The sequence below is a fragment of the Nicotiana tabacum genome, chromosome 19, assembly GCF_000715075.1.
Source record: "Nicotiana tabacum cultivar K326 chromosome 19, ASM71507v2, whole genome shotgun sequence".
In the NCBI taxonomy this organism is placed as follows: Eukaryota; Viridiplantae; Streptophyta; class Magnoliopsida; order Solanales; family Solanaceae; genus Nicotiana; species Nicotiana tabacum.
This window is the reverse complement of record NC_134098.1, coordinates 102,511,406-102,533,673: the sequence shown is the minus strand read 5'-3', so window position 1 is coordinate 102,533,673 and position 22,268 is coordinate 102,511,406. Positions and strand designations below refer to the sequence as shown.

Sequence of the window (22,268 nt, the reverse complement as noted above, 5' to 3'; positions counted from 1 at the left end):
TCACCAGATGAAACGACATGTTATTCTATTACTGTGCAGAAAAATACAATATTGTTTTCAGCAACTAAGGAATCTAAGACAACAAAATAACCCTCAAGTTTTTATCCTGTTATGTTGTGGTACAATATTGCCTTGCTACAGTAGGAAACATGATTAGGTTTAAGCCGTGGAGGTAAAGTTGCAGAGACTGAAAACTCCAATTTAGATGTCTAACATTTGAATACAATACCAGAGAAAAGAAGACAAAAAAACTGTGGCCGTCGAGGAAAGTAAAGAAATTATTATCACATATGTCCAATTTTACTATAGTCTAATAACTGGAAAAAATATATAAGAACTCCAATAGACCATTTGACTGCTAATTACCAGTTAGATTATCCTAAGTCTTCACACAACTAACATTTGAATACAATACCAGAGAAAAGAAGAGAAAGAAAAACCATGAAGAACTCTAGCATGGGAACATCACTTCTGGTGTTGCTGGTTTTTGCTACTCTTACTTACTGCTCAGATGCAAGATTACAGGCTTGTCAGCCGAGTGAAAAAATCAGAGGCATAAAGCCACCTCCAGGACAATGTAATCCCGAAAATGACTCGGATTGTTGCAAACAAGGCAAGATGTACACCACTTACAAATGTTCGCCTCCTGTGACGGGTAATACCAAGGCTGTTTTAACCTTGAATAGCTTCCAAAAGGGTGGAGATGGTGGTGGACCATCAGAATGTGATAACCAATACCATTCTGATGATACTCCAGTCGTTGCCCTTTCAACCGGATGGTACAGTGGAGGAGATAGGTGCCTTAACTATATCACTGTAAGTGCTAATGGCAAAAGCGTGAAGGCTAAAGTTGTAGACGAATGTGACTCTACCATGGGATGTGATGACGAACATGATTATCAGCCTCCGTGCCCGAATAACATTGTTGATGCCTCTAAAGCAGTGTGGGAAGCCTTGGGTATACCTGAAGGTGATTGGGGCGATTATGACATCACATGGTCTGATGCTTAAGTTATAGTATCTATGTTATCGTTGAAATATGATGATTGTGAACATACTCGGATTATGTGTAATATGTGGCATAAATACTACTTAATTCTCATGTTATTGTTCTGATTTTACAGTTAATGAAATTCTGTTCATATCAACTTTTGAACTCATTGAAATATGAGTAAGTTTCATGCCTATGAAAGAGATATGGTCAGTGAAATCTGAAAAACATGACTTGGTTCAGTAGCTAATCTAAACCTACAACAGTTTGACCAAGATCAATCAATCAATCAATCAGTCAACTAGGCTTCAGAACCAATTTAGTTGATCTCAGCTATACAAATCCTGTATATCATTCAATGGTTGCATCAGTTAGACTATTTTTACACTAACTCGTACTTCATCAGTTTGATCCAGCTATACTTTGTAGATGCACAGCGTTATGAATTGGCCTCAAATGGGTAAAAACTGAGCTGCTTTAACTTTTATAATGATGGTCACTTCCTGGCAAAATAATGTGGAATTCAGCACTTCCAGAATGAAGAATTTCATTTAGCGCTAGAGTTGCTTTCAGGGTCCTCTGCTCCTCACATTAGTTGTGTTAACTTATGTTCGTCTTTCGGGAACAATTTGATATTTTGTAGCACTGCTGCCCATACAAATAGTCAAGACGACAACTCGACAAGTCAGTCCCATCCTACGGATAACACCTTCATGACGCTGCAGAGCAGGTCTGGACCGTTTGGTGATGATTTGAGAGAAGGTCACAAACAGGTTTTTGAGGTTGCAGAATCTGTTGCAAGGGGCCTTTCCAATTTTGAATTGGATAACATGATTCAGGATGAATTCAAAATCAATAAGGAGAAGGAGGCCTTCAGTCCAATAAAGATGGTTGCTGCCTCAAAGCTGGCTTGGTGTTCCTGAAAATGAATTGAGCAAGTTGATTATAGTTTCGCCGGATGCATAGAATCTAGAACTTGATTTTTTCATGATGGAGTTCCATCCATTTCATTTACAAAAACATATTTCTTCTATGTATGTGAAGTTATTGGCTACAGTTCTTTGTAATAATTGATTATGATATCAACGACTAAAATTAGTCTTAATCTCCTCTATCATTATTGATGTCTCGGGAAAAGATGATTGTGACAGAATCAAGACTAGCTGATGTAGTATGTTGTACATAAAAGATATACAGATGCTAGAATACAGGTTTTCATGTTTAGCAACAAGATGAACCAATATGATGTTCTATACTGTGCAGAAAATACAAAAGTGCTTTCGGCAACTAAAGAATCGAAGATAATAAAATAACTCATTAAGTTCTTGTCTAATTAGGTACTGGTAGAATGCCTTGCTAGAATAGAAAAAACATGAATAGGCATAAGCCGTGAAGGTAAAGTTGCAGAGACTGAAAACTCCAATTTAGATATCTATTAGTACGAAAAAATAAGCTGCGACTGTCACAGAAAGTAAAGCAGTTATAATCACATATGTATGCTTAATCATAAGAAACCTTTCATGCCTTGAGCAGAATATTGGCATTTTCTGCGACCAAAACACTATATAAACAAGTTAGATCATCTTAGTCTCCACACAACCAACATTTAACAACAAAACCAGAAAAGAGAAGAGGAACAAAAAATATGAGGAAGAACTCTAGCATGGTAACATCACTACTATTGTTACTGGTTTTTGCTACTCTTACTTACTCCTCAGATGCAAGATTACAGGTATGTCATCCGAGTGGAAAAATCAAAGGCATAAAACCGCCTCCAGGACAATGTAACCCCGAAAATGACTCGGATTGTTGCAAACAAGGCAAGATGTACACCACTTACAAATGTTCGCCTCCTGTGACCGGCAACACAAAGGCTGTTTTAACACTAAATAGCTTCCAAAAGGGTGGAGATGGTGGTGGACCATCGGAATGTGATAACCAATACCACTCTGATGACACTCCAGTTGTTGCCCTTTCAACCGGATGGTACAGTGGAGGAGATAGGTGCCTTAACTATATCACCATTAGTGCTAATGGCAAAAGTGTAAAGGCTAAAGTTGTAGACGAATGTGACTCTACCATGGGATGTGATGACGAACACGATTATCAGCCTCCATGCCCGAATAACATTGTTGATGCCTCTAAAGCTGTCTGGGAAGCCTTGGATATACCTGAAGGTGATTGGGGCGATTATGACATTACTTGGTCTGATGCTTAGTGCATCATTATAGTATTTACCTTATTATTCAAATATGATGATTGTGTGCATACTCAGATTATGTAAAATATTTTGCAAAGATACTATCAAATTCTTGTGTTTGTTGTGATGAAACTACAGTTAATGAAATTCTGTTCGTATCAACTTTCTAAGTCATTCCAATATGAAATATCATGCCTATGAAAGAGACATTATTAGTGAAATCTGGAAAACAAGAATTGGTTATGTAGCTTATCCTCTCTCAATCTAAACCTACTACAGTCTGACCAAAATCAAATTAAAACACATGAAATTTTTACTTTGCCAAAGTTATTTACACACCCAGAAAAAAGAAAAGTTATTTACATTAAAAAGTCAACCAACTAAAAACTAGTTATCCCTTTAAAAAGTTTGGTTAGAAAAAAGTTATCTCATAATTAGTTATATCGGGATCAGTTATTTTACATTTCCATGGAAATAACTTATTACGGGATTAATTATACCACAATTTTCTTAAACTTTCTTAAATTTAGTTATGGATTAATTATTCTTTTATCTCTCCTACCAAACGAGTAGGAACTATATTCGGTAACTCACATTAATATTACTCATTTTTATTCCTATTTTATGTACTCCATAGTTTTATATGATAACTAAACAAATCTTTCTTTACCCCTCTGTGTTCTACCATAAACCTACCCACGCACTTCACAAACCCTTCCTCTGCTAAACACCACCTCTCTCTTAAACCCTTGATCTGCTTCAATTAGTCTTGTTTGGATTTTAGGGTATGTTTGGTTGAGAATGACGGAAAAGTCGGAAATAGTAGAAAGCAGCAACGGGGTGAAATTGGACCCTTTGTCTGTTTATGATTTTACTGATGATGATTTACTATGCCTATCATCAGAGAGAAGAGTAGTAGAAATTAGTCCTGATTCTGCTGCGGAATCTTCCATTGACAGAAAAAAAAAACCACACAATGCTACTGAATCTCCAGATAATGCAAGCCCTAATAAATCTGTTGGGCAAATTTCCACTGCAAGAAGAATGACCCGCTCTCAGACGCCTCATAATGGAGCAGCTCAGCCTACTTTGAAGAAATCACTAAAATACCCTAGAGCTGTAAGAGGTAAATTAGTTGGAAAACATGTTAAAAGGAGGAAGCTTGTTAATGCTTCTGGCAAAAATAAGGGTAAATCTGTACAGGCGGATGAAGTTATTGGATCAAAAAAGAGAAAGGTGGATGCTGCACAAAGGGGACAAGCTCCTAGCTCCTCCTCCAATTTGAAGGTATGTATTTTCTCAACCTTTTTCACTGGTTTATTTGTATTTAATGTATTTGTATGTGTATATTGTCTTTGTCTATGTAATTCTTATATGCTGAATGTATATTAATAGTATATATGATGTGTTTGCATAATGTATATTTTACTGTCTACAGCAATATTCATTGTATACACTATATATAGACTTTTTAGGTGCATACACAACTATTACAGTGTATATACTTTGTGTATAGTCAACAGTATTAAGTATACAGGTGCTACTTGGTGAATTTTTTTAACTGTTCACTAACATCAATTGCACTTTTTTGGAATGCAGACTTGGGATTTCTACATTCCACCAAACAAACATTTTCACACGCGTATAAGTTCGCACACAAATTGTGAAGTCGTTAAATTGTTGAAGAGCAAGTTGGATGATAGACAGCTCCAGATCTTCAGGGGAACCATATTCGGGTATTTTCTTGATTTGCCTAATGTAGTTGTACAGAACCAGCTTATACATTCCCTATTGCTCAGGCAGGTGGTCCCAAAAAGAGAGGACGAACTGTGGTTTAAAGTGAACGGGACCAAGTTGCGTTTTGGACTGGCAGAACTAGGGATTATTACTGGTTTGAAATGTTGTGGTGATGCTGATAAGGGCTATGAATCTAGTAGTACCAATAGGTTGATGGATATGTACTTTTCTGGACTTGAAAAAGTACCCAAGCAATCATTGATTGACTGCTTCCTTGAAAAGAGATGGAGGTCGGACGAGGATGCGGTCAAGATTGCTGTGTTGTATTTCATACACACATTCTTGTTCTCAAATGGGTCTAGGGCTAGATTCATCACGAAGGCTGATTTTGATATTGTTGAGAGCGGGGAGTATGAGACATTCCCTTGGGGTATACTTGTATTTAGAGCCATGGTGGATACCATGAACAATAGGTTGCGGACAGGTCTAAAGATGTATAGGCTTGGGGGTTTACCTTTGGCTTTTCAGTGCTGGTTCTATGAGTGCTGTACCTATGTTGATGGCAAGTGGGCTCACCGGATTGACAACAAAGTGCCCCGTATTCTTAATTGGAAAATTCGGAGGCAACCGACCTTGAACGAGTTGTCTAGTGGGATCTTCAAGATGAGCGGGGACAAGGTAAATTGCAAAGTCAATATACATAATCTGTAATATGCAGTATAGTAAATGTATATGCAGTGTATACAGCATGTGAAATAAATGTATATGGTACATATCTTTACTATTCTGTGGGCTGTTTTTCATCTATTTTCATCTACTCATTTAAATTCTTTTCTTTATGTAGTTGAAGTTGAAGAATGTTTCTCCTACGGAGTTTGAGCAAATTCACTTGGATTTGCCTGAATCATCTGGAATTCCAAATGATAAGGAGGTGGATTCGGCTGAGCTTCCTGAAGTTCATCCTAGTGATGATGACTTTAGCACTCCACCTCCTAAAAGAAGCAAAAATCAGCCGAAGACTAAATCGGATCCCCCAGTGAACAATTTGGAGATGAGTGATGAGATCCAACGACTATCTGATGGACAGTCGGAGTTGAAGAGTGATATTCGAAAGGTATGGACAGTTCTGTCTATATTTTAGTGTAACATTTAAGTTTATATACACACAAACGGCTGTTTCATTTTGTTTTTGTTTTGTTTTCTTAGGTCCTTAAAGCAACCGTCTCTCTTAAGGAACAAATGATGGCGTCATTTGCAGATGTCTTTAAAGCAATTGAGTCTTTGTCAAAGAAACAACCAGAAAAGGATGATTCAGAAGTATTGCACATAGAATTGATCCGTTTTTGTTTTTACTGGAGTACACTAATATTCTGTGATGTTTTCAGCATATTATTGTAGTTTATGCTGTTCTTTTTTTCTTTTCATTTTTGACAGATTGATGGAAGAGATGGCCACCATGACAGACATGGTGATGGTGATTCCGGTGGTTTTAACGCTAATGATGACCATGGTAGTGACGGCCCAGATCATGGTAAGGACTCCATCGGTTGCAAGGAGAATAGTGAGGAAGGCAATGTTGAGGCCATGGATGGATGATGATTTGACTTAAGGTAATAAGCAGGTTGAGATTGCAGAATCCGTCACGGAGGACAAGAAAGACAGAGCAGCCTAGTGCAAGCAGCTGTACTGTTTGAGTCCTTGTCCAATTTGGAACTGGCATAAACAGGTTAGGATTTTTCAAATCTATAAGAAGGTCTTGCCTATTCAATCCGCACCAGTGGTGACTATTTCTACTGGATGGTATAATAGACGTGCAGTCAATGAGAGTGACAACGGTGGGGTGTAATGCGGACCCTGGTTGTCGATTGGTCTTCATGTCCAAATAATATGGTTGCTGCTCAAAAGCTGTGTCTGGAAAGCCTTAGGAGTTTCTGCAATTGAATTGGGCAAGGTGATTATAACTTGAACAAGAATTGCTTTTGTGATTTTTTGGTCCCGTCCATTTCGATCACAAAAGCATTTATGCTGTGTTTATATGTAAATTTTATTGGCTTCAGTTTTATGTAATCATAAGATATTCATATCATCAATGAAAATAATCTCTTTGAGATTGTATTAGTACTTTTTTGATGATATTAAAAATTAGCACTTAAAACCTTTAGTATTAAGGTGGAAAGACCTACAATTATTCGTACTGGCAAATAGATTCCTAACTAAAGCAGCATAAGAAGTACCAAAATTCCATGAACTGAAGCCTTATAATTCTATTCTACTGCACTATATTTCCTTTTCCAACAGTCAAATTAAGGAGTATTCATGGAGAAACATTAACTTCAGCGGCGGTATAAATATCACTGGAAAAGGATATTGCAACTAAATAAAGACTAGTTGTTGTAATATGTGACGTTATGCATAAAAGATATACAAATGGCTAGAATACAGGTTATTATGTTTATTGACAAGATGAAACAATTTTGGAAAAATTACACTGTATAGTCGCTCTTAAAATAATAGCCAAAAAAATATTTTTTTTTTATATACATATACATTTCTATATGTTATATACAAAAAATATACAAATTCTATACACCTTTGCTGCTACCGAAGGTAAATAACCATTAATCTTTGCCAACAGTTTTGTTGTTGTATTAATATACAGGGAAAAACAAAATTATTTTCAGCGACTAAAGGGTCCAAGACAATAAAATAACCCATCAAGTTCTTGTCATGATTAGGTTTAAGCCGTGGGGTTAAGGTTGTAGAGAGTGAAAACAACCGTGATGGTCAAGGAAAGTAAAGAACCTAATTAAATATGTTCGATTCTATTACGCCAAATAACGAAGGAACTATGAGAACAGTACTCAACTAGATCGTTTGACTGCTAAACTCCTCGGCTGTATAATTACTTACTAAGAAACCTTTCATGCCTTGAGCAGAATATTGGCGTTTTGTCTGACCATAACACTATATAAACCAGTTAGATCATCTTAGTCTCCACAGAACCAACATTTAACAACAAAACCAGAAAAGAGAAGAGGACTAAACCATGATGAACTCTAGCTCGCTTCTGGTGTTGCTAATCTTTGCCACTTTTACTTACTGCTTAGATGCGAGATTACAGGTATGTCAGCCGAGTGGAAAAATCATAGGCATAAAGCCACCTCCAGGACAATGTAACCCGGAAAATGACTCAGATTGTTGCAAACAAGGCAAGATGTACACCACTTACAAATGTTCGCCTCCTGTGACCGGCAACACAAAGGCTGTTTTGACACTAAATAGCTTCCAAAAGGGTGGAGATGGTGGTGGACCATCGGAATGTGATAACCAATACCACTCTGATGATACTCCAGTTGTTGCCCTTTCAACCGGATGGTACAGTGGAGGAGATAGGTGCCTTAACTATATCACCATTAGTGCTAATGGCAAAAGTGTGAAGGCTAAAGTGGTAGATGAGTGTGACTCTACCATGGGATGTGATGACGAACACGATTATCAGCCTCCATGCCCGAATAACATCATTGATGCCTCTAAAGCAGTGTGGGAAGCTTTGGGTATACCTGAAGGTGATTGGGGCGATTATGACATCACATGGTCTGATGCTTAGTGCATCATAATCATATGAGAAATTGATTAAGTTTTCACAAGAAAGTATTTGTGCCTTAGCGCATCCATTTCTTGTTTGTTAGCGCTTATGGTATGGTTTGAGTATGATGATTGTGTGCATACTCCTAGTATTTGTAATATGTGGTATAGATACTACTGTATTCTCATGTTTATTGTTGTGAAATGAAAGTGAAATTAAATATTGTTCATATTTACTTTTCAAGTGATAGTAAAATGCTAGTTTTATTACAAGGAATGCTAACATGTTGAGACAAACATGGTTAGTGAAATCTGAAAAGCAGGACTTGGTTCATAAGCAAATCTGGACCAACTACAGTTTGATCTCAAATGGTTTAAATTAAATATAAGCTGCTGTAACTTTTAAAATGATGCTCACTTCCTGGAAAGGGAAGAAAAAGCAAATTGTTGCTTTAAACATAATATTGTGGAATTTAGTACTTCCATGACTGCAGTTTCATTTGGCTCCACTGCTTTGAACATAACATTTCAGGGTCCTCTGCCTCTCTCTTTACTTGTGTTATTGTATCATCTTCTTTGGTAAACAATTTGATAGAGTACTATATTCTACTAGAACTGACGGAAACCAAAAAATTATTTGCCATTCAACTAAAAAGGTAAGAGTTTACTGGAAGGATATGAAAAACCTGAACCATTGGAATAACTCAAAAAGAATTGAAGGAATTTCAATAGTAAAACTTGGTTTAAGGGGGTCTAAGAGCTCTATTTGATGTGTCTCATCCCTCAAACGTTCTTTTGCAAATAAGTTCAATTCAACTATGGAAAGATTTTATAGCTATGCTTCTCTAACATAGCTACTAAAGCCCTTTTCTTTTTAGTTTCTAAACTAGCAGGATCGCGATTCATGAGACATCAATAGTGTAAAATTGATCCGTTGATCAATAAAGGGATCTTGCAGTCAGAAGATAGGATCTGAATTCTGAAACTACTGGTCTTCAGAATTTTGTGACTGAGGCATGAGTTTATGCCATCTTTTGCCTGTATCCCATTGTTTACAACATTTTCATACTGATGAAAAAGGACAGAATAGTAAACTAAATTAGAGCAGTTGGTTCCAAAACACAGCTTTGATGAGGACGTTATTTCATTCAGATGACAAAATAAAACGAGGCGTGTCTTTGTGAAGGCAAAATTAGATTCTTAATAATACTAGATTGAAAGCTGATTTTGAAGAATTTATGCACAGGAGATCATTTGCACTTGTTCTGAGCCAAGAAAATGAGAAAATATTTTTGGGGAGATGTTTCGCGAAAATTAAGTCATTTTTTAGTGTTTGGTTCTAGAAATATCTTCTGGGAAGACATTTTTCACCAAGTCCTCATTTTTCTTCACAATTATCTCTACTCTTAATTTATTTTACTGTTTCAATCATTATTATCAATCTTTTAATATATGTTTGCTGATACTTTTATCAATATTTAATATATGTTTTTTTTTAGAAAATATTTTCCGCTCTCCAACCAAATAACAGAAACATTAAAATGACTTCTACCATACCAAACACATCCAACTCTTTCGGAGTTTTCGGACATAATGAGTTCTGCAAATGAAACCAAGTGACAGAAGATAAGAGATAGAAACAGACTGATTGATGTACCTATTAATTCCAAAACAGAGCGTCGTGACTGCCAAGGAATGCAGAATAATTGTTTTAAGATATCCCAACTGGTGATGTTAGCTTTATAAACTCCTGTTAGTGGATTATGTACTAATCAATTTGTCTAACTCATCCATAATTATAAAAGAACTTTCAAATGGATTGAGCACAGTTTTGGCATTTTATTTGATCAATGTTATATAAACAAACTAGAATGCCTTACTCTTCACTCATAACCAACATTTGGAAATAATACCAGAGAAGAAAAGTAGAGATAAACTCTAGCATGGGAACATCACTTCTATTGTTACTGGTATTTGCCACTCTTACTTACTCCTCTGATGCAAGATTGCAGGGTTGTCAGCCGAGTGGCAAAATCAAAGGCATAAAACCGCCTCCAGGACAATGTAACCCCGAAAATGACTCGGATTGTTGCAAACAAGGCAAGATGTACACCACTTACAAATGTTCGCCTCCTGTGACGGGTAATACCAAGGCTGTTTTAACCTTGAATAGCTTCCAAAAGGGTGGAGATGGTGGTGGACCATCGGAATGTGATAACCAATACCACTCTGATGATACTCCAGTCGTTGCCCTTTCAACCGGATGGTACAGTGGAGGAGATAGGTGCCTTAACTATATCACTGTAAGTGCTAATGGCAAAAGTGTGAAGGCCAAAGTAGTAGATGAGTGTGACTCTACCATGGGATGTGATGACGAACACGATTATCAGCCTCCATGCCCGAATAACATTGTTGATGCCTCTAAAGCAGTCTGGGAAGCCTTGGATATACCTGAAGGCGACTGGGGCGAGTATGACATTACATGGTCCGAAGCTTAGTGCAGCAGTAAAGTATTTATGGTATCCTTCAATATCATGTGCATACTCAGACAGATCATGTGTAATATGTGGCATAGACGATACTATTAAGATTTCATGTTTGTTGTGAAATTACAGTTAGTGAAAGTTCTGCTCATATCGACTTCTGAAGTCATAGTAATATGAAGTTTCCTTTCTATGAAAGACATATGATTAGTGAAATCTGAAAAAAGAGGACTTGCATTAGCTAATCAAAACCTATAAGGGTTACAACAGTTTGACCAAGATCACTCGATCAATGTACTAGGCAATAGGCATTAGTCTCAAGTTAGTTGGTCGGCTATATTAGTCTCTCTCTTATATCCTTCAAAGTTGCATCAGTTAGAGTTTATTTCAACAGGATGGTATAATAAAGGTGCAACATAACATTACCATTATTGCTAGAGGTTGATGTATAGAAGCTTTTTTTGTCAATAAAAGTGACAAACGTGGGGTGTAATGCAGTCCCAGGTTGTCGGCCTCCAGGTCCAATAAATATGTTTACTCTCCAAAGCTGTTTGTAAAGCCTTAAGAGTTCCTGAAAATGAATTAGGCAAGTCGATTATAATTTGGTCCAATGCATAGAATCTAGAACTTGCTGTTGTAAATTTGTAGTTCAATCTATTTCATTTACATAAGCATTTCTATATGTGTTTGCAAATTTTATCGGTTACAGTTCTTTTCGGTCATTAATTTTGATATCAACAATGAAAATAAGTTCTTGATCATTTCATGTGTTCAGATGAGAAATAGCATCCTTACAATGAACTAATATTGTCACAATATACAAGAGGAGGGTCCACTATTCTAACAATTTGGACTAAAGGTATTGGGTTTGGCCGGACATGTATTATGCATTCTAGATCGGCCCCTGCTAACAGACCCACTTATTATGAAAGCAGTGACGACAAAAGTATTCAGGTGGAAAATCCTCCAACGAATCAATTGGCTAAAAAGATTTCTAACAGCACACAGAACTATCAAAATTGGAAGGATTGAAAGTTTATTTTCTATTCTACTGCACGATATATTCTAACAGGCAAACTGAGTTGTATGCATGGAGAAACATTAAACGATAGGTTACCATTTTTAAATCAGTCTTAATCTCCCCTATCATAATTGATGTCACGGGAAAAGATGATTATAACAAAATCAAGATTCGACTTGTTTTAGTCTGTTACGTCATACATAAAAGATATACAGAAGCTACAATACAGGTTTCATGTTTGGCAACCAGATGAAAGTTGAAACAATCTGTTGTTCTGTTAATTACTACACAGATTAATACAAAATAGTTTTCAGCAACTAAAGGGTCCGAGAAAAGAGAATAACAAATCAAGTTTTTGTCATATTAGGTTGTTACGTTTAAGCCATGGATGTAAAGTTGAAAAGATAGAAAATTCTTATAAAGATATTGTTGAGGTTTTTGTTATTTAAGATGAAATAGTCTTAAAATGAGGGTAAATGGGAAATGAAAGGAAAAATAAAATTTTTGAGTAAAATTTTAAGTTTCCCCCTCTTGACAATGAGACATTGTCCTATATTAGAAGAGGAAAAGATTTTTGGTGGGTATATATATAATTGCTTCTTGTAGCTCTTAAAGAGTTAAGAAGAAAGCAAGTCTCGCGCCGTCGTCGTCGCTCGCTCTGCTCGGCTTCGGATTTCCATACGATTTTTTGAGTTTCTACTCCTTTGTTCTGCATTGTATGATTCGTTCTATCCTGGGAGGAAATAATTCATAACCTTGGGTACTAGGAGGGGATTAAATTCTTTAAGGAAACACTGTGAATTCAGTGGGCTTGAATTAATTACTGTTTCATTACGATAACTTATATTTCCCAAAATTATTATTTACAAATACAGCAATATTGGCGGGACTAACAAATATCAACTTGTAGAAAACACTGTGAATTCAGTGGGCTCGAATTAATTACTGTTTCATTACGATAACTTATATTTCCCAAAATTATTATTTACAAATACAGCAATATTGGCGGGACTAACAAATAGAAAACAAAGGCCGTGACCGTCAGGGAAAGTAAAGAAGTTATAATCAACTGTGTCTAAGTAACATAAAGGAACTATTTAAAAACAAAGGTTCTCCACCAGACCATTTGACTGCTAAAATCAATAATTTTATACTTAATTAAAAGAAACTTTTCATGCCTTGAGCTGAAAATTGGCATTTTGTCTGACCAAAATACTATATAAACCAGTTAGATCATCCCAGTCTCCACAAAACCAACATTTGAAAACAAAACCAGACAAGACACCAGGACTAAACCATGATGAACTCTAGCTCGCTTCTGGTGTTGCTAATCTTTGCCACTTTTACTTACTGCTTAGATGCGAGATTACAGGTATGTCAGCCGAGTGGAAAAATCATAGGCATAAAGCCACCTCCAGGACAATGTAACCCGGAAAATGACTCAGATTGTTGCAAACAAGGCAAGATGTACACCACTTACAAATGTTCGCCTCCTGTGACCGGCAACACAAAGGCTGTTTTGACACTAAATAGCTTCCAAAAGGGTGGAGATGGTGGTGGACCATCAGAATGTGATAACCAATACCATTCTGATGATACTCCAGTCGTTGCCCTTTCAACCGGATGGTACAGTGGAGGAGATAGGTGCCTTAACTATATCACTGTAAGTGCTAATGGCAAAAGCGTGAAGGCTAAAGTTGTAGACGAATGTGACTCTACCATGGGATGTGATGACGAACATGATTATCAGCCTCCATGCCCGAATAACATTGTTGATGCCTCTAAAGCAGTGTGGGAAGCCTTGGATATACCTGAAGGTGATTGGGGCGATTATGACATTACATGGTCTGATGCTTAGTGCGTATTACTAGCAGAACAGTACCACATGTATGATGATGTGAATATCTGAATTATCTCTATTATGTGCATTTAAATCTATTGAAGTGCTGTACTCTCTTGCGACGTGAGATAGCAAACTTGTATCTATTTGCATGTTATATTGTTTTCTATTGAATGGTTAGAGACAGATTTCAAACTCAGGCAGACATATCAGTCCAATGAAATCAAGAAATAATAAAAGTATGTCTTCCACCACAAGATCAAGAAAAAATTCGCCAATTTCATGGAACAGTCTGTTTCTAGAAGACAACCCACAATATGTTACACACGCTGGCGGAAGCCTCCAGCATGAATTGAACTACTACTAAAGTAGAAAGGCAGATTCAAGTTAAACTGCAAAAAAAACTCCTATATCACTACAATCTATGGTGCTGCTGATGGTTATAAGAACATGTCTCATGTCAAGGTGGTAGGACTGGAGAAATCAGAACATAATATATACAGTGCTCACTCATCTACCTACATATGAAGTAGTCATCCTCGCATCAAATCAATGTCAATATGGCCTGTTTGTAGATCCATCTGCCTTGAACTAGGCCATACTCCCATTGAAGAGGATGGTGTAAGATTCTGGTTCGATAGAGCATCAGCTGGATTTACAGAATCGCCAGTAGTTTGAAGATCTGAAGTTCCTGCGCTTTGTACACTTTCTGCAGCTCTTTTCTTTGCCTTCGAACTTGAGCATAAAAAGCTTCCCACTATTACCTGAAGTCATTCACTTTCAATTTCAGGATTTGAACAGGTAAGTGATAAGTCAAGGGTCTGAATTCGCCACAAGATAAGAAGGCTTAGCCTCCATGTCATCAAGCGAGCAAGCAGTTTAATAGGAAAAAACCAATTTCGTCATGATCTAGAGATGATAACACAATTATATACAATATCTAAAACAAGTCAAACACTTTTGAGATTCAAAGGTGCATGTGGGTTAGAATGGAAGCAACCTTATTTAGTTTCTTACTAATTTCCAAATGACTTCATCATAGTATCACGAAGATAGCCAAAAACCTAATGATTTCTGTTCAAAGACATCAAATGGAGATCTCGTTAAGATGAAAGGCATTGAAAATAATACCTGAATCGGACTTGCTGCAATTAGAAGACCACCAACTCCACCACCTATCACGCGACCATCTGGATTAGCAAGAGTAACACTAAGGCTACCAATCCTACCCCGAGATCCACCACTATCGCTGACCAAGAAAGAGCCCGATAGACATAATATCTCAAACCGTCCCTGTATGGGATAAGAACATTTGCTTGGAAATTTATTTTTGCAGAAAAAAGATGGAGAATGAGAAGGTAAATGAGGTAATATGCAATAATATACTTAAATCAGTACTTAACACAATTATAATCAGTACAAAAGTTCTGGCATCTGCAATCAATAGCTACGGATAAGTACGATCAGTTTCCTCACTAGTGCAATTTAAATGTCAAACCAAGAAAAAGTGAGTAGTGAATTAAAACATTTATACATAAGAATTAAGCAAACAACCATGAAGTCTAGGCCACAAAATTTCTTAATCTATGAGTTAAAAATTCTCCAATTGGGTATTAAGGACATAGGCAATTAGCTCTCAAAGTTATTTCAGGGTTAATAACATATCCAGGTAACATTAACAGTTTTATTTCCTATTCATTAGCAAACAACTCAATTTCACCTTTGCATCTCAAGCAAAGATAAAAACTTCCTGCAGATCAGTCTGAACTATAGACATTTATGCTCTCCATTTAGGAGATATCAATTTACTGTTATAAGCTTGAAAAATTATATTTTTGGAATTTAATGTTAGTCTTCAGACCTCATATGTAACAGTGCCACCAGAAGTTGATGGCTGACGAAGAGTTACAGTGGAGATGACACCATTTGCTGATAAAATACATATTGATCTAGGCCCTTGTTGCGAAAATGACATTATTTTTGTTGTGATGTCCTGCAGGAAAGCCGCAAATGAACCACTCATTAATATTGTTAGTGCCAGAAATTAAATTAAAATAGAAAAGGAACTGAATGGCTGAAAGAGCACTAATTATGGTAAGCCACAAGCAGTTTTTCCAATTGAAGTTATAACAATATTCTACTGTGCTCAAGCGTAGAATCACCTTTTAGTTGTTAATTCAAACATAATTTGACTTTTCACTTTCAAGTGTCAACTATTAAAAGAAACCTCCTAAGATAAGTGATTCCAGATTCTCCTTACATACTCAATTCATTAAGCCAACTACAGCTAAAAAGGCACCCATAAACAGCAGAATGGTACTATGAGAGACTTTCAGAGATGTTTATCAATATATTGAGATTGCAAACCTGTAAAGAAAAATCGTTAGTTGTTTCTAGTTAGTGACAAGTAAGTTCCAATGCAATAGTTAAGCGCAAAAACCGTGTAAACACTTTGCTTTGCCCTTCCCCCTTCCACAAACAAACGCACCCAATCCGATGGAGAGAAGCATATAGCAACCAAATAATCCCTCTCATTGCATATGCTCATGTACTGATCAATCTAGGTCCCTGAAGATATCTAGACCAAAATAAATGAAACTATTTCTTTTTCTTTCTTTGCTATTTGAATTCATTACGTTACTTCTTTCTCAAGTTCATAGAAAGCCTAACGTTGGAAAATAAACAGGGGGTGGAAAAGTTCATTCCCATGCTCTTACAATTTCCATGTATAAAGCTGTAATGTGCCAGCATGGTAGAAGCGAGAAAAAAGTTAAAAGAGTAGTTTCAGTCATGCTATCAATGTGATATGCTAATTTACACACTCTAAAACATGTGAATCACATACTTCTCCTACAGCAATCATGATGACATGCGGGGTAAAACCAATTCCAGCTGTATTGGACAACCATCCACCTAGCAAAAGAATCGACCAATTATAAGACAATCAAACGGCAAGTTGGCAACCAAAGAAACATCACAGCTGCAGGAATTTCGGAAAATTCTCAACGGATAGAAAACAATACTCACATTGATGAATAACACTGATACTTAACAAAGAAAGAAAAGAATTTTATGAAATTTCAACCTCGTGTAGAAAGTACATTTTACTTTCTTTAGGACAATTATTGAATTTGGTGGTTCGGATTTTCCACTCTGAAGCCTCATGTGACTATAAAATGCTTCTGTGTACTTATCCGATCAATATGCTTTATCATCCTTTTACATATCTATCTATCTTATATGAGGTAGCTTTATTGCAAGAGAATTCCATTCACTATTCAGGAAGACACAATGATAAGCAAAATTATAATGATGCAGATAGCCAACTGCAAAAAGGAATATTTTGTGGCCTAAGAGGAATGCAAAGAAGCAAGTTGGTAGAGCTTCCTCAATCAGATGGTTCTTGATTAAACAAAGAACTTAGCAAAAAACTACTAAGAGTACTAAACAAATATATCAGGTGACTACCATTTAACTACTCAAATTGCCAGGATCCATGGAAATGCAAACTAAAGGGAGAAATTACCAAAAGACGCAAGTTGCTGCTTTCGTCCAGTCCCTGGTGGCCTTCCTCTACCCCTCTTCTGAGTTGGGATTAATGTCATCGCCTGAGTAGACGGAGGTGGAGTCAATGCCAATGACATCGCCCCTTGAGCTCCATACTTCCGAGGCCTACCCCTCTTTCTGCGCACAGGCTCACCTTGTGGCAATGCTGATGATGCACCAATACTACCTATAGGGGATATCGTCGAAGAAGGATCCACTACTAGTGTTTGTGGAATCGAAGCGCCACTACTACTAGATTGAAAGGGAATATTGGCAGTAGGTAATGAAGGATTAATGCTTGGTGATCCCTGTAAGCCAGGGGCATTCCCACTCATCCCTCTCTGCATATAGTAAGGAGCGGAACCAGGTAACATCATACCTTCCCTTCGATCCATACATTTATTTCTTTTCTCAGAACTCCAAAAACAATAAATCCCCTTTAAACAGTTATTTAGATCTCAAAGGAAAGGGGATCAAAGTCACAGCTCTTTGTGCTAAACATTAAAGGTGGTCTTCACAACATGAAAAGCAGTAAAAGTTGCAGCCTTGGATAAATGGCATAAAAAGACTGAACTTCCTTAAACACTGAAGGGAACTTTATTATACACATTCAGTATCTCCTTAAAACCTCTCAATTAGTGCAAAATCTGAAAAGATTTTAAGACTGTGTTAGTGATATGAAGTTAAGAAATAGCAACATAAACTAGGCATATAGATAAAAGTAGAAACACATTAAAGTAAGAGAATGATAGGAAAAGAGTCCCGACTTACTAAATTCAACAGATAAACAAAACAAGAGGCTAAGAGACATGTGCATGGGAAGAGAAATGCAAGTTCAAAGCAAAAGCGCTAAGATAAACAAGAAAGAACACGAAAAAGAATACAAGAACTTTTAGCAGCTTACCAAACCAATTAGAAAAGGAAAGGGGCTTCACATTTAAGAAAAATGCAAAAACAAACAGATGCTAAACTAATATATTAGTCTGGTCTATCTTCACCTTACCATTCAAAACCAACCCTTAATTAAACACCAAGTTTCTGCTTCATGGACAAAATCCCACAAACCATTTAAAAAGAAAGAGCCAAAACCCAACAAAGAAATCAATGTCATTGCATCAGGAACAAAAACCCCAGTAATAAAAATCCATTCTTGATATTGCAAATTCAATAAAGATCACAACTTTATGATATTTTTGCCCAAGAAACTGACACCAAATTGATTAAAATGCAAAAAGGAGGTAACCCTTTTGGGGAAAAAGAAAGTTTAAAGCATAGATAAAGAAAGAGGGGGGAAATGGTGAAGTTAGTATAACCTGTGACAAGTCCTTATCTGAAATGAAAATGGAAATTCAAATGTGGGGTAGGGAGAGCTATTTCTGTTTCAGTTTCAGAGGGTATAGATATGTTTTGTGTCATTGTGTGGTATGTGAGAGAGAAATTGAGTGATGCCAATTTGTTTGAGCAAAGTTTCTGAAGATTGAATTGAAGAGAGAGTATATGCGTTCTGTCAAACCTGAAAAAAGGCGCTGAGTGGATAATGCCGATATTTATTGCGCTGATTGAATTTAATAACGACTTTTCAATTTGCTTGTCCATTTCCACGCGCAGTTTGTGGCGCGTTGGCACGCCCATTTTTTAACTAGTCGTCAGTTTGTGATGGAAGGAATTAGTAATACATGAATTATAATGTAAAATTATTTTTTACTGGATATTTGATTGTCTAAAATAGAATGTATGGTAAAATTTAACATATGGTTTATTTTGTTAAATTTAATAAAATTGAAAGGTGTTGGTGTTGGAAAAAAGATAATGGGCAATTGTTTTTTTTGGGTGTTTAATTTATCCATATATTGTTATTTCAAGTTTATATTAAGTACAAAATAATACACAAATTGGTGTATTAATTCATACCAAGATTAACTATGCATGATTCAAATACTAATCAAAGACCGGATAAAACAATATCAAATTTGATATCTTCATATATTATTTCATCCATTCATATAGTCCTAACTCCTAAGGTGTTGAGTCGTTACTTGCTTTTAGAGCATTTTGTTAGGAAAATGTGGGATTATAACACAACTACACAAGAATTACGCTGACGTGGGATTAAATATTTGAGTTATGAAATCGGATGTGCTTTATCTCTTGATTGTTCATAATGTAAGTTAAAAATTTAAAGTGGTAACAAAGTTTTCGTCTCTAATACCTTATTATCCTTCATTATAACTACATACAAGATAGTTTACTCACTTGCACGGATTTCACTAATTGGCCAATTATTTTAACTTGAACAATGCCCTTCTCTAACTCATCCGAGACAGAGTAACTTTGTTGAGAGATGGTTTGAGTCAGTCTGTCAGAGCAATTATCCCGAACAGAAAGTAATCTGTATTTATAAATTAGTAAAACAGTTAGATGTATACTTGAAAAAATATATTGTATTTGAGTATATATGCAGTGAAAAAAATATATATTGAACCGTGTTTTAAACTCGTCAGATTAAGAAAAACTTGCGCACAAAATATGAATATGCAAAACAACATACGTTTAAGATGAAATGAATAACTTTCACAAAGTAACGTCAAATTGAATAATTATATTTTACATTGAATTTATGGACTTTTATGAGCTGCATAACAACAATAATAGGGTGGTTGTTAGAACTTAGTAAGCAGGGGCGGACCTACGTTGTGGGTTGAGGGGTCACAGGACCCTATTAGTCTCGGCAAAAATATTGTATATATATGTTATATATATCTATCCATATATATGGGACCCAATATATATTTGAGTTGTGCCCCCAAACAGAGAAAGGCTGATGGAGGAGTGGTTGTGTTGGGCAATTAAATTTGCTCAATGGCTGGATGGCGAGGGTTCGAAACCCTACTTCAGCCTTTTCTCCTTTTTGTTTTAGTTCTTGGAATATAACAGTTTTTATACTTAATAGTTAATACTCTGTAAATTGCTTTATTTTTAACTTTTATCTTCTTTTTGAATTCAACTATAGCTTAGTACTAATATACATAATAGTCAACTTAATTAGTTTTATTCTTTTTCAAATCTCTACCTTAAAATTAAAAGCCTCAAATTGCAACATATCGCTCCACAAATAGAAAAATTAGAATTCTTTTACAACTGCCTTCTTCAACAATCACTTTGACTCTGACTCGGCAATGGCAACTGAGAGTTTGAAACCCTTGTTCAGTTATTTGACTATTAACATACCCATAATCTTGATTTCTTTACTAAATTTTGATAATTTAAAGTTTGGACGCCCTTTTGATCATTGGCCTCTTTTTCATTTATTAAAATACTAATCATACTTAATCAAACACCTTCCCTTCACATAGCATCCATTTTACGAAGAAATCTCTCTTTGTTCGGTGCTTTCTTTTTCTTTAGAACTTCTTTTTGTTTATATTTGAATGGTAAGTCATCATAATATTAAGTTTTCAAAGAGTTGCACACCAAATTTTATCGCTAGTAATTAGCATACTGTGGTGCACCCGTCTTGCTCTAATCCTGGGTCCGCCTCTGTTAGTAAGTGAGGTACAATTTCATCAACAAATTCGCCCCAGAATGTAGCAGACAACTTCTTCCTCGTGCCAAATAGAAATGAATATATAATTTTAAGCATATGTAATTATCAAATCCATCCTTAATCAGTAGATGACTGTTTATTCTTACTCATCATCTTCTAGTATGATATTCATAAACTTCCTAGAAATTTCACCTTGTTTGTGCATTTGTACCCCACTAAAACTGACAATTTCTCCTATCACATCTAAAGAAAAAGAAGATGTTAAAAGAAATAGCAGAAAAGTTCATAATTAAAAATGTAAGGTAAAAGTTATTTTTACCGAATAATTCAGTCTCGTTCACATCAACCTTATTTGTCAATTGATCATATGGCCGCAAATCAAAGATATTCATTGAGAAAAGTGGAACGGTTGTTTCAATCATTGTTGTCCGTTGAGTGAATGTCAGACTCAACCTATATTTTGTGGTGTTGAACCTCTCCTTATTTTGACAAACGATAAAGTTCGCCATAAAATACAATCCAAGCTCATTAACTTGTGTTTTGAAAAGATGCAAAACTGACTTTCCAATAGAAGCATGTATCTAATCGCCCTACAAAGAGTTACATTAAATAAAAAAAGTGTTTGAAGGAATTAGTAATACAATAATTTCATATTAACTAATACAAATCTTTATTTTACTTGAATACTTGAATTTATACTAATACTAATTTGAAGTAATATTACTTTTCAATAGTAGAGTTGAAAGAATTAGTAAGTGAAAGAAATAGAGAAACAACTCCACATTTGTAATTTAATCACATTAAAAAACAGAGAAGGTATAACGATTTAGCAACACAAAAAATCCAGAGTAACTAATACTAATTTATATTATTGTAATTGAATACTTGAATTTATACTAATACTACTTATCAATAATAGAGTTTAATGAATTAGTAAGTCAAACAAACAGAGCAAAAACTCCAAATTTTTCTTTTCAACAGTAAAGTTAAACGAATTAGTAATTAAGTCACATAAACAGAGTAACTACTCTAGATTTGAAACTTAATTTATACTAATAGTAATTTTATCCGGTAGACTTAGAACGAATTAATAACTCAAACACACAAAGCAACAAATTCAAATTTGCAACTTAAGAAACAGCGACCAAAACAAATTAGTAAGAAAATAATATATTTTAAAGACCTTTTCATCTTGTAGAACCAATTCAATCGAGAATGTAGTGTCTGAATTATAACAATCCGGTACTTCCCACAGACGGACAACTCAAACTTTCAACTTCCATTGCATTTTCGAAATTGTTATATCCTTGATGAAATCACT

General features: G+C 35.7%; 7 protein-coding genes across 9 annotated transcripts; 6 read left to right on the top strand and 1 right to left on the bottom strand.

Annotated features, from left to right (window-relative positions):
- The first annotated feature begins 406 nt into the window (after window positions 1-406).
- LOC107810178 (putative ripening-related protein 1) lies at window positions 407-1,152 on the top strand. The gene has a single exon (XM_016634922.2). The coding sequence runs from the start codon at window positions 442-444 to the stop codon at window positions 1,009-1,011; it is 570 nt and encodes a 189-aa protein (XP_016490408.2). The 5' UTR covers window positions 407-441; the 3' UTR covers window positions 1,012-1,152.
- Window positions 1,153-2,573: 1,421 nt separating this feature from the next.
- Window positions 2,574-3,334, top strand: LOC142173270 (putative ripening-related protein 1). The gene has a single exon (XM_075238311.1). It carries the CDS (start codon window positions 2,637-2,639, stop codon window positions 3,207-3,209), a length of 573 nt encoding a protein of 190 aa, XP_075094412.1. The 5' UTR covers window positions 2,574-2,636; the 3' UTR covers window positions 3,210-3,334.
- Window positions 3,335-3,817: 483 nt separating this feature from the next.
- On the top strand, window positions 3,818-7,043 carry LOC107810183 (uncharacterized). 2 transcript variants are annotated; one of them, XR_001653583.2, is made up of 6 exons: window positions 3,820-4,478; window positions 4,791-5,606; window positions 5,773-6,042; window positions 6,135-6,245; window positions 6,363-6,654; window positions 6,738-7,043. XR_001653583.2 is itself a non-coding variant. In XM_016634928.2 (5 exons), exons 1-5 carry the CDS (start codon window positions 3,993-3,995, stop codon window positions 6,522-6,524), a joined length of 1,845 nt encoding a protein of 614 aa, XP_016490414.1. In that variant the 5' UTR covers window positions 3,818-3,992; the 3' UTR covers window positions 6,525-7,043. The 2 variants fall into 2 exon arrangements, 1 of the variants encoding a protein (XP_016490414.1); XM_016634928.2 differs by having other exon boundaries at window positions 3,818-4,478; window positions 6,363-7,043.
- A 926-nt stretch (window positions 7,044-7,969) lies between these two features.
- On the top strand, window positions 7,970-8,743 carry LOC142173271 (putative ripening-related protein 1). Its single transcript, XM_075238312.1, has one exon. It carries the CDS (start codon window positions 7,975-7,977, stop codon window positions 8,533-8,535), a length of 561 nt encoding a protein of 186 aa, XP_075094413.1. The 5' UTR covers window positions 7,970-7,974; the 3' UTR covers window positions 8,536-8,743.
- A 1,667-nt stretch (window positions 8,744-10,410) lies between these two features.
- Window positions 10,411-11,147, top strand: LOC107810180 (putative ripening-related protein 1). Its single transcript, XM_075238313.1, has one exon. The coding sequence runs from the start codon at window positions 10,457-10,459 to the stop codon at window positions 11,009-11,011; it is 555 nt and encodes a 184-aa protein (XP_075094414.1). The 5' UTR covers window positions 10,411-10,456; the 3' UTR covers window positions 11,012-11,147.
- Window positions 11,148-13,253: 2,106 nt separating this feature from the next.
- On the top strand, window positions 13,254-14,021 carry LOC107810181 (putative ripening-related protein 1). Its single transcript, XM_016634925.2, has one exon. It carries the CDS (start codon window positions 13,315-13,317, stop codon window positions 13,873-13,875), a length of 561 nt encoding a protein of 186 aa, XP_016490411.1. The 5' UTR covers window positions 13,254-13,314; the 3' UTR covers window positions 13,876-14,021.
- A 95-nt stretch (window positions 14,022-14,116) lies between these two features.
- LOC107810184 (AT-hook motif nuclear-localized protein 11) lies at window positions 14,117-18,917 on the bottom strand. 2 transcript variants are annotated; one of them, XM_016634929.2, is made up of 6 exons: window positions 18,717-18,917; window positions 17,384-18,050; window positions 16,703-16,770; window positions 15,719-15,850; window positions 14,989-15,150; window positions 14,117-14,621 (listed from the first exon to the last, which is right to left on the bottom strand). In XM_016634929.2, the coding sequence occupies exons 2-6, from the start codon at window positions 17,796-17,798 to the stop codon at window positions 14,391-14,393; spliced, it is 1,008 nt and encodes a 335-aa protein (XP_016490415.1). In that variant the 5' UTR covers window positions 17,799-18,050; window positions 18,717-18,917; the 3' UTR covers window positions 14,117-14,390. The 2 variants fall into 2 exon arrangements, with proteins under 2 accessions (XP_016490415.1, XP_016490416.1); XM_016634930.2 differs by lacking the exon at window positions 18,717-18,917 and adding an exon at window positions 18,407-18,693.
- Window positions 18,918-22,268: the final 3,351 nt, after the last annotated feature.

What these genes read in the sequence shown, in the direction of transcription:
- LOC107810178 (XM_016634922.2), top strand. Translation starts at nt 442, where the DNA reads ATGAAGAACTCTAGCATGGGAACATCACTTCTGGTGTTGCTGGTTTTT.
- LOC142173270 (XM_075238311.1), top strand. Translation starts at nt 2,637, where the DNA reads ATGAGGAAGAACTCTAGCATGGTAACATCACTACTATTGTTACTGGTT.
- LOC107810183 (XM_016634928.2), top strand. Translation starts at nt 3,993, where the DNA reads ATGACGGAAAAGTCGGAAATAGTAGAAAGCAGCAACGGGGTGAAATTG. An exon ending in TCAAGATGAGCGGGGACAAG is followed by an intron (nt 5,607 to 5,772) that starts GTAAATTGCAAA and finishes TTCTTTATGTAG; the next exon opens with TTGAAGTTGAAGAATGTTTC. An exon ending in CAGAAAAGGATGATTCAGAA is followed by an intron (nt 6,246 to 6,362) that starts GTATTGCACATA and finishes CATTTTTGACAG; the next exon opens with ATTGATGGAAGAGATGGCCA.
- LOC142173271 (XM_075238312.1), top strand. Translation starts at nt 7,975, where the DNA reads ATGATGAACTCTAGCTCGCTTCTGGTGTTGCTAATCTTTGCCACTTTT.
- LOC107810180 (XM_075238313.1), top strand. Translation starts at nt 10,457, where the DNA reads ATGGGAACATCACTTCTATTGTTACTGGTATTTGCCACTCTTACTTAC.
- LOC107810181 (XM_016634925.2), top strand. Translation starts at nt 13,315, where the DNA reads ATGATGAACTCTAGCTCGCTTCTGGTGTTGCTAATCTTTGCCACTTTT.
- LOC107810184 (XM_016634929.2), bottom strand. Translation starts at nt 17,798, where the DNA reads ATGGATCGAAGGGAAGGTATGATGTTACCTGGTTCCGCTCCTTACTAT. An exon ending in TCATGATTGCTGTAGGAGAA is followed by an intron (nt 15,851 to 16,702) that starts GTATGTGATTCA and finishes GCTTTCCTGCAG; the next exon opens with GACATCACAACAAAAATAAT. An exon ending in GTGGCACTGTTACATATGAG is followed by an intron (nt 15,151 to 15,718) that starts GTCTGAAGACTA and finishes TATCCCATACAG; the next exon opens with GGACGGTTTGAGATATTATG.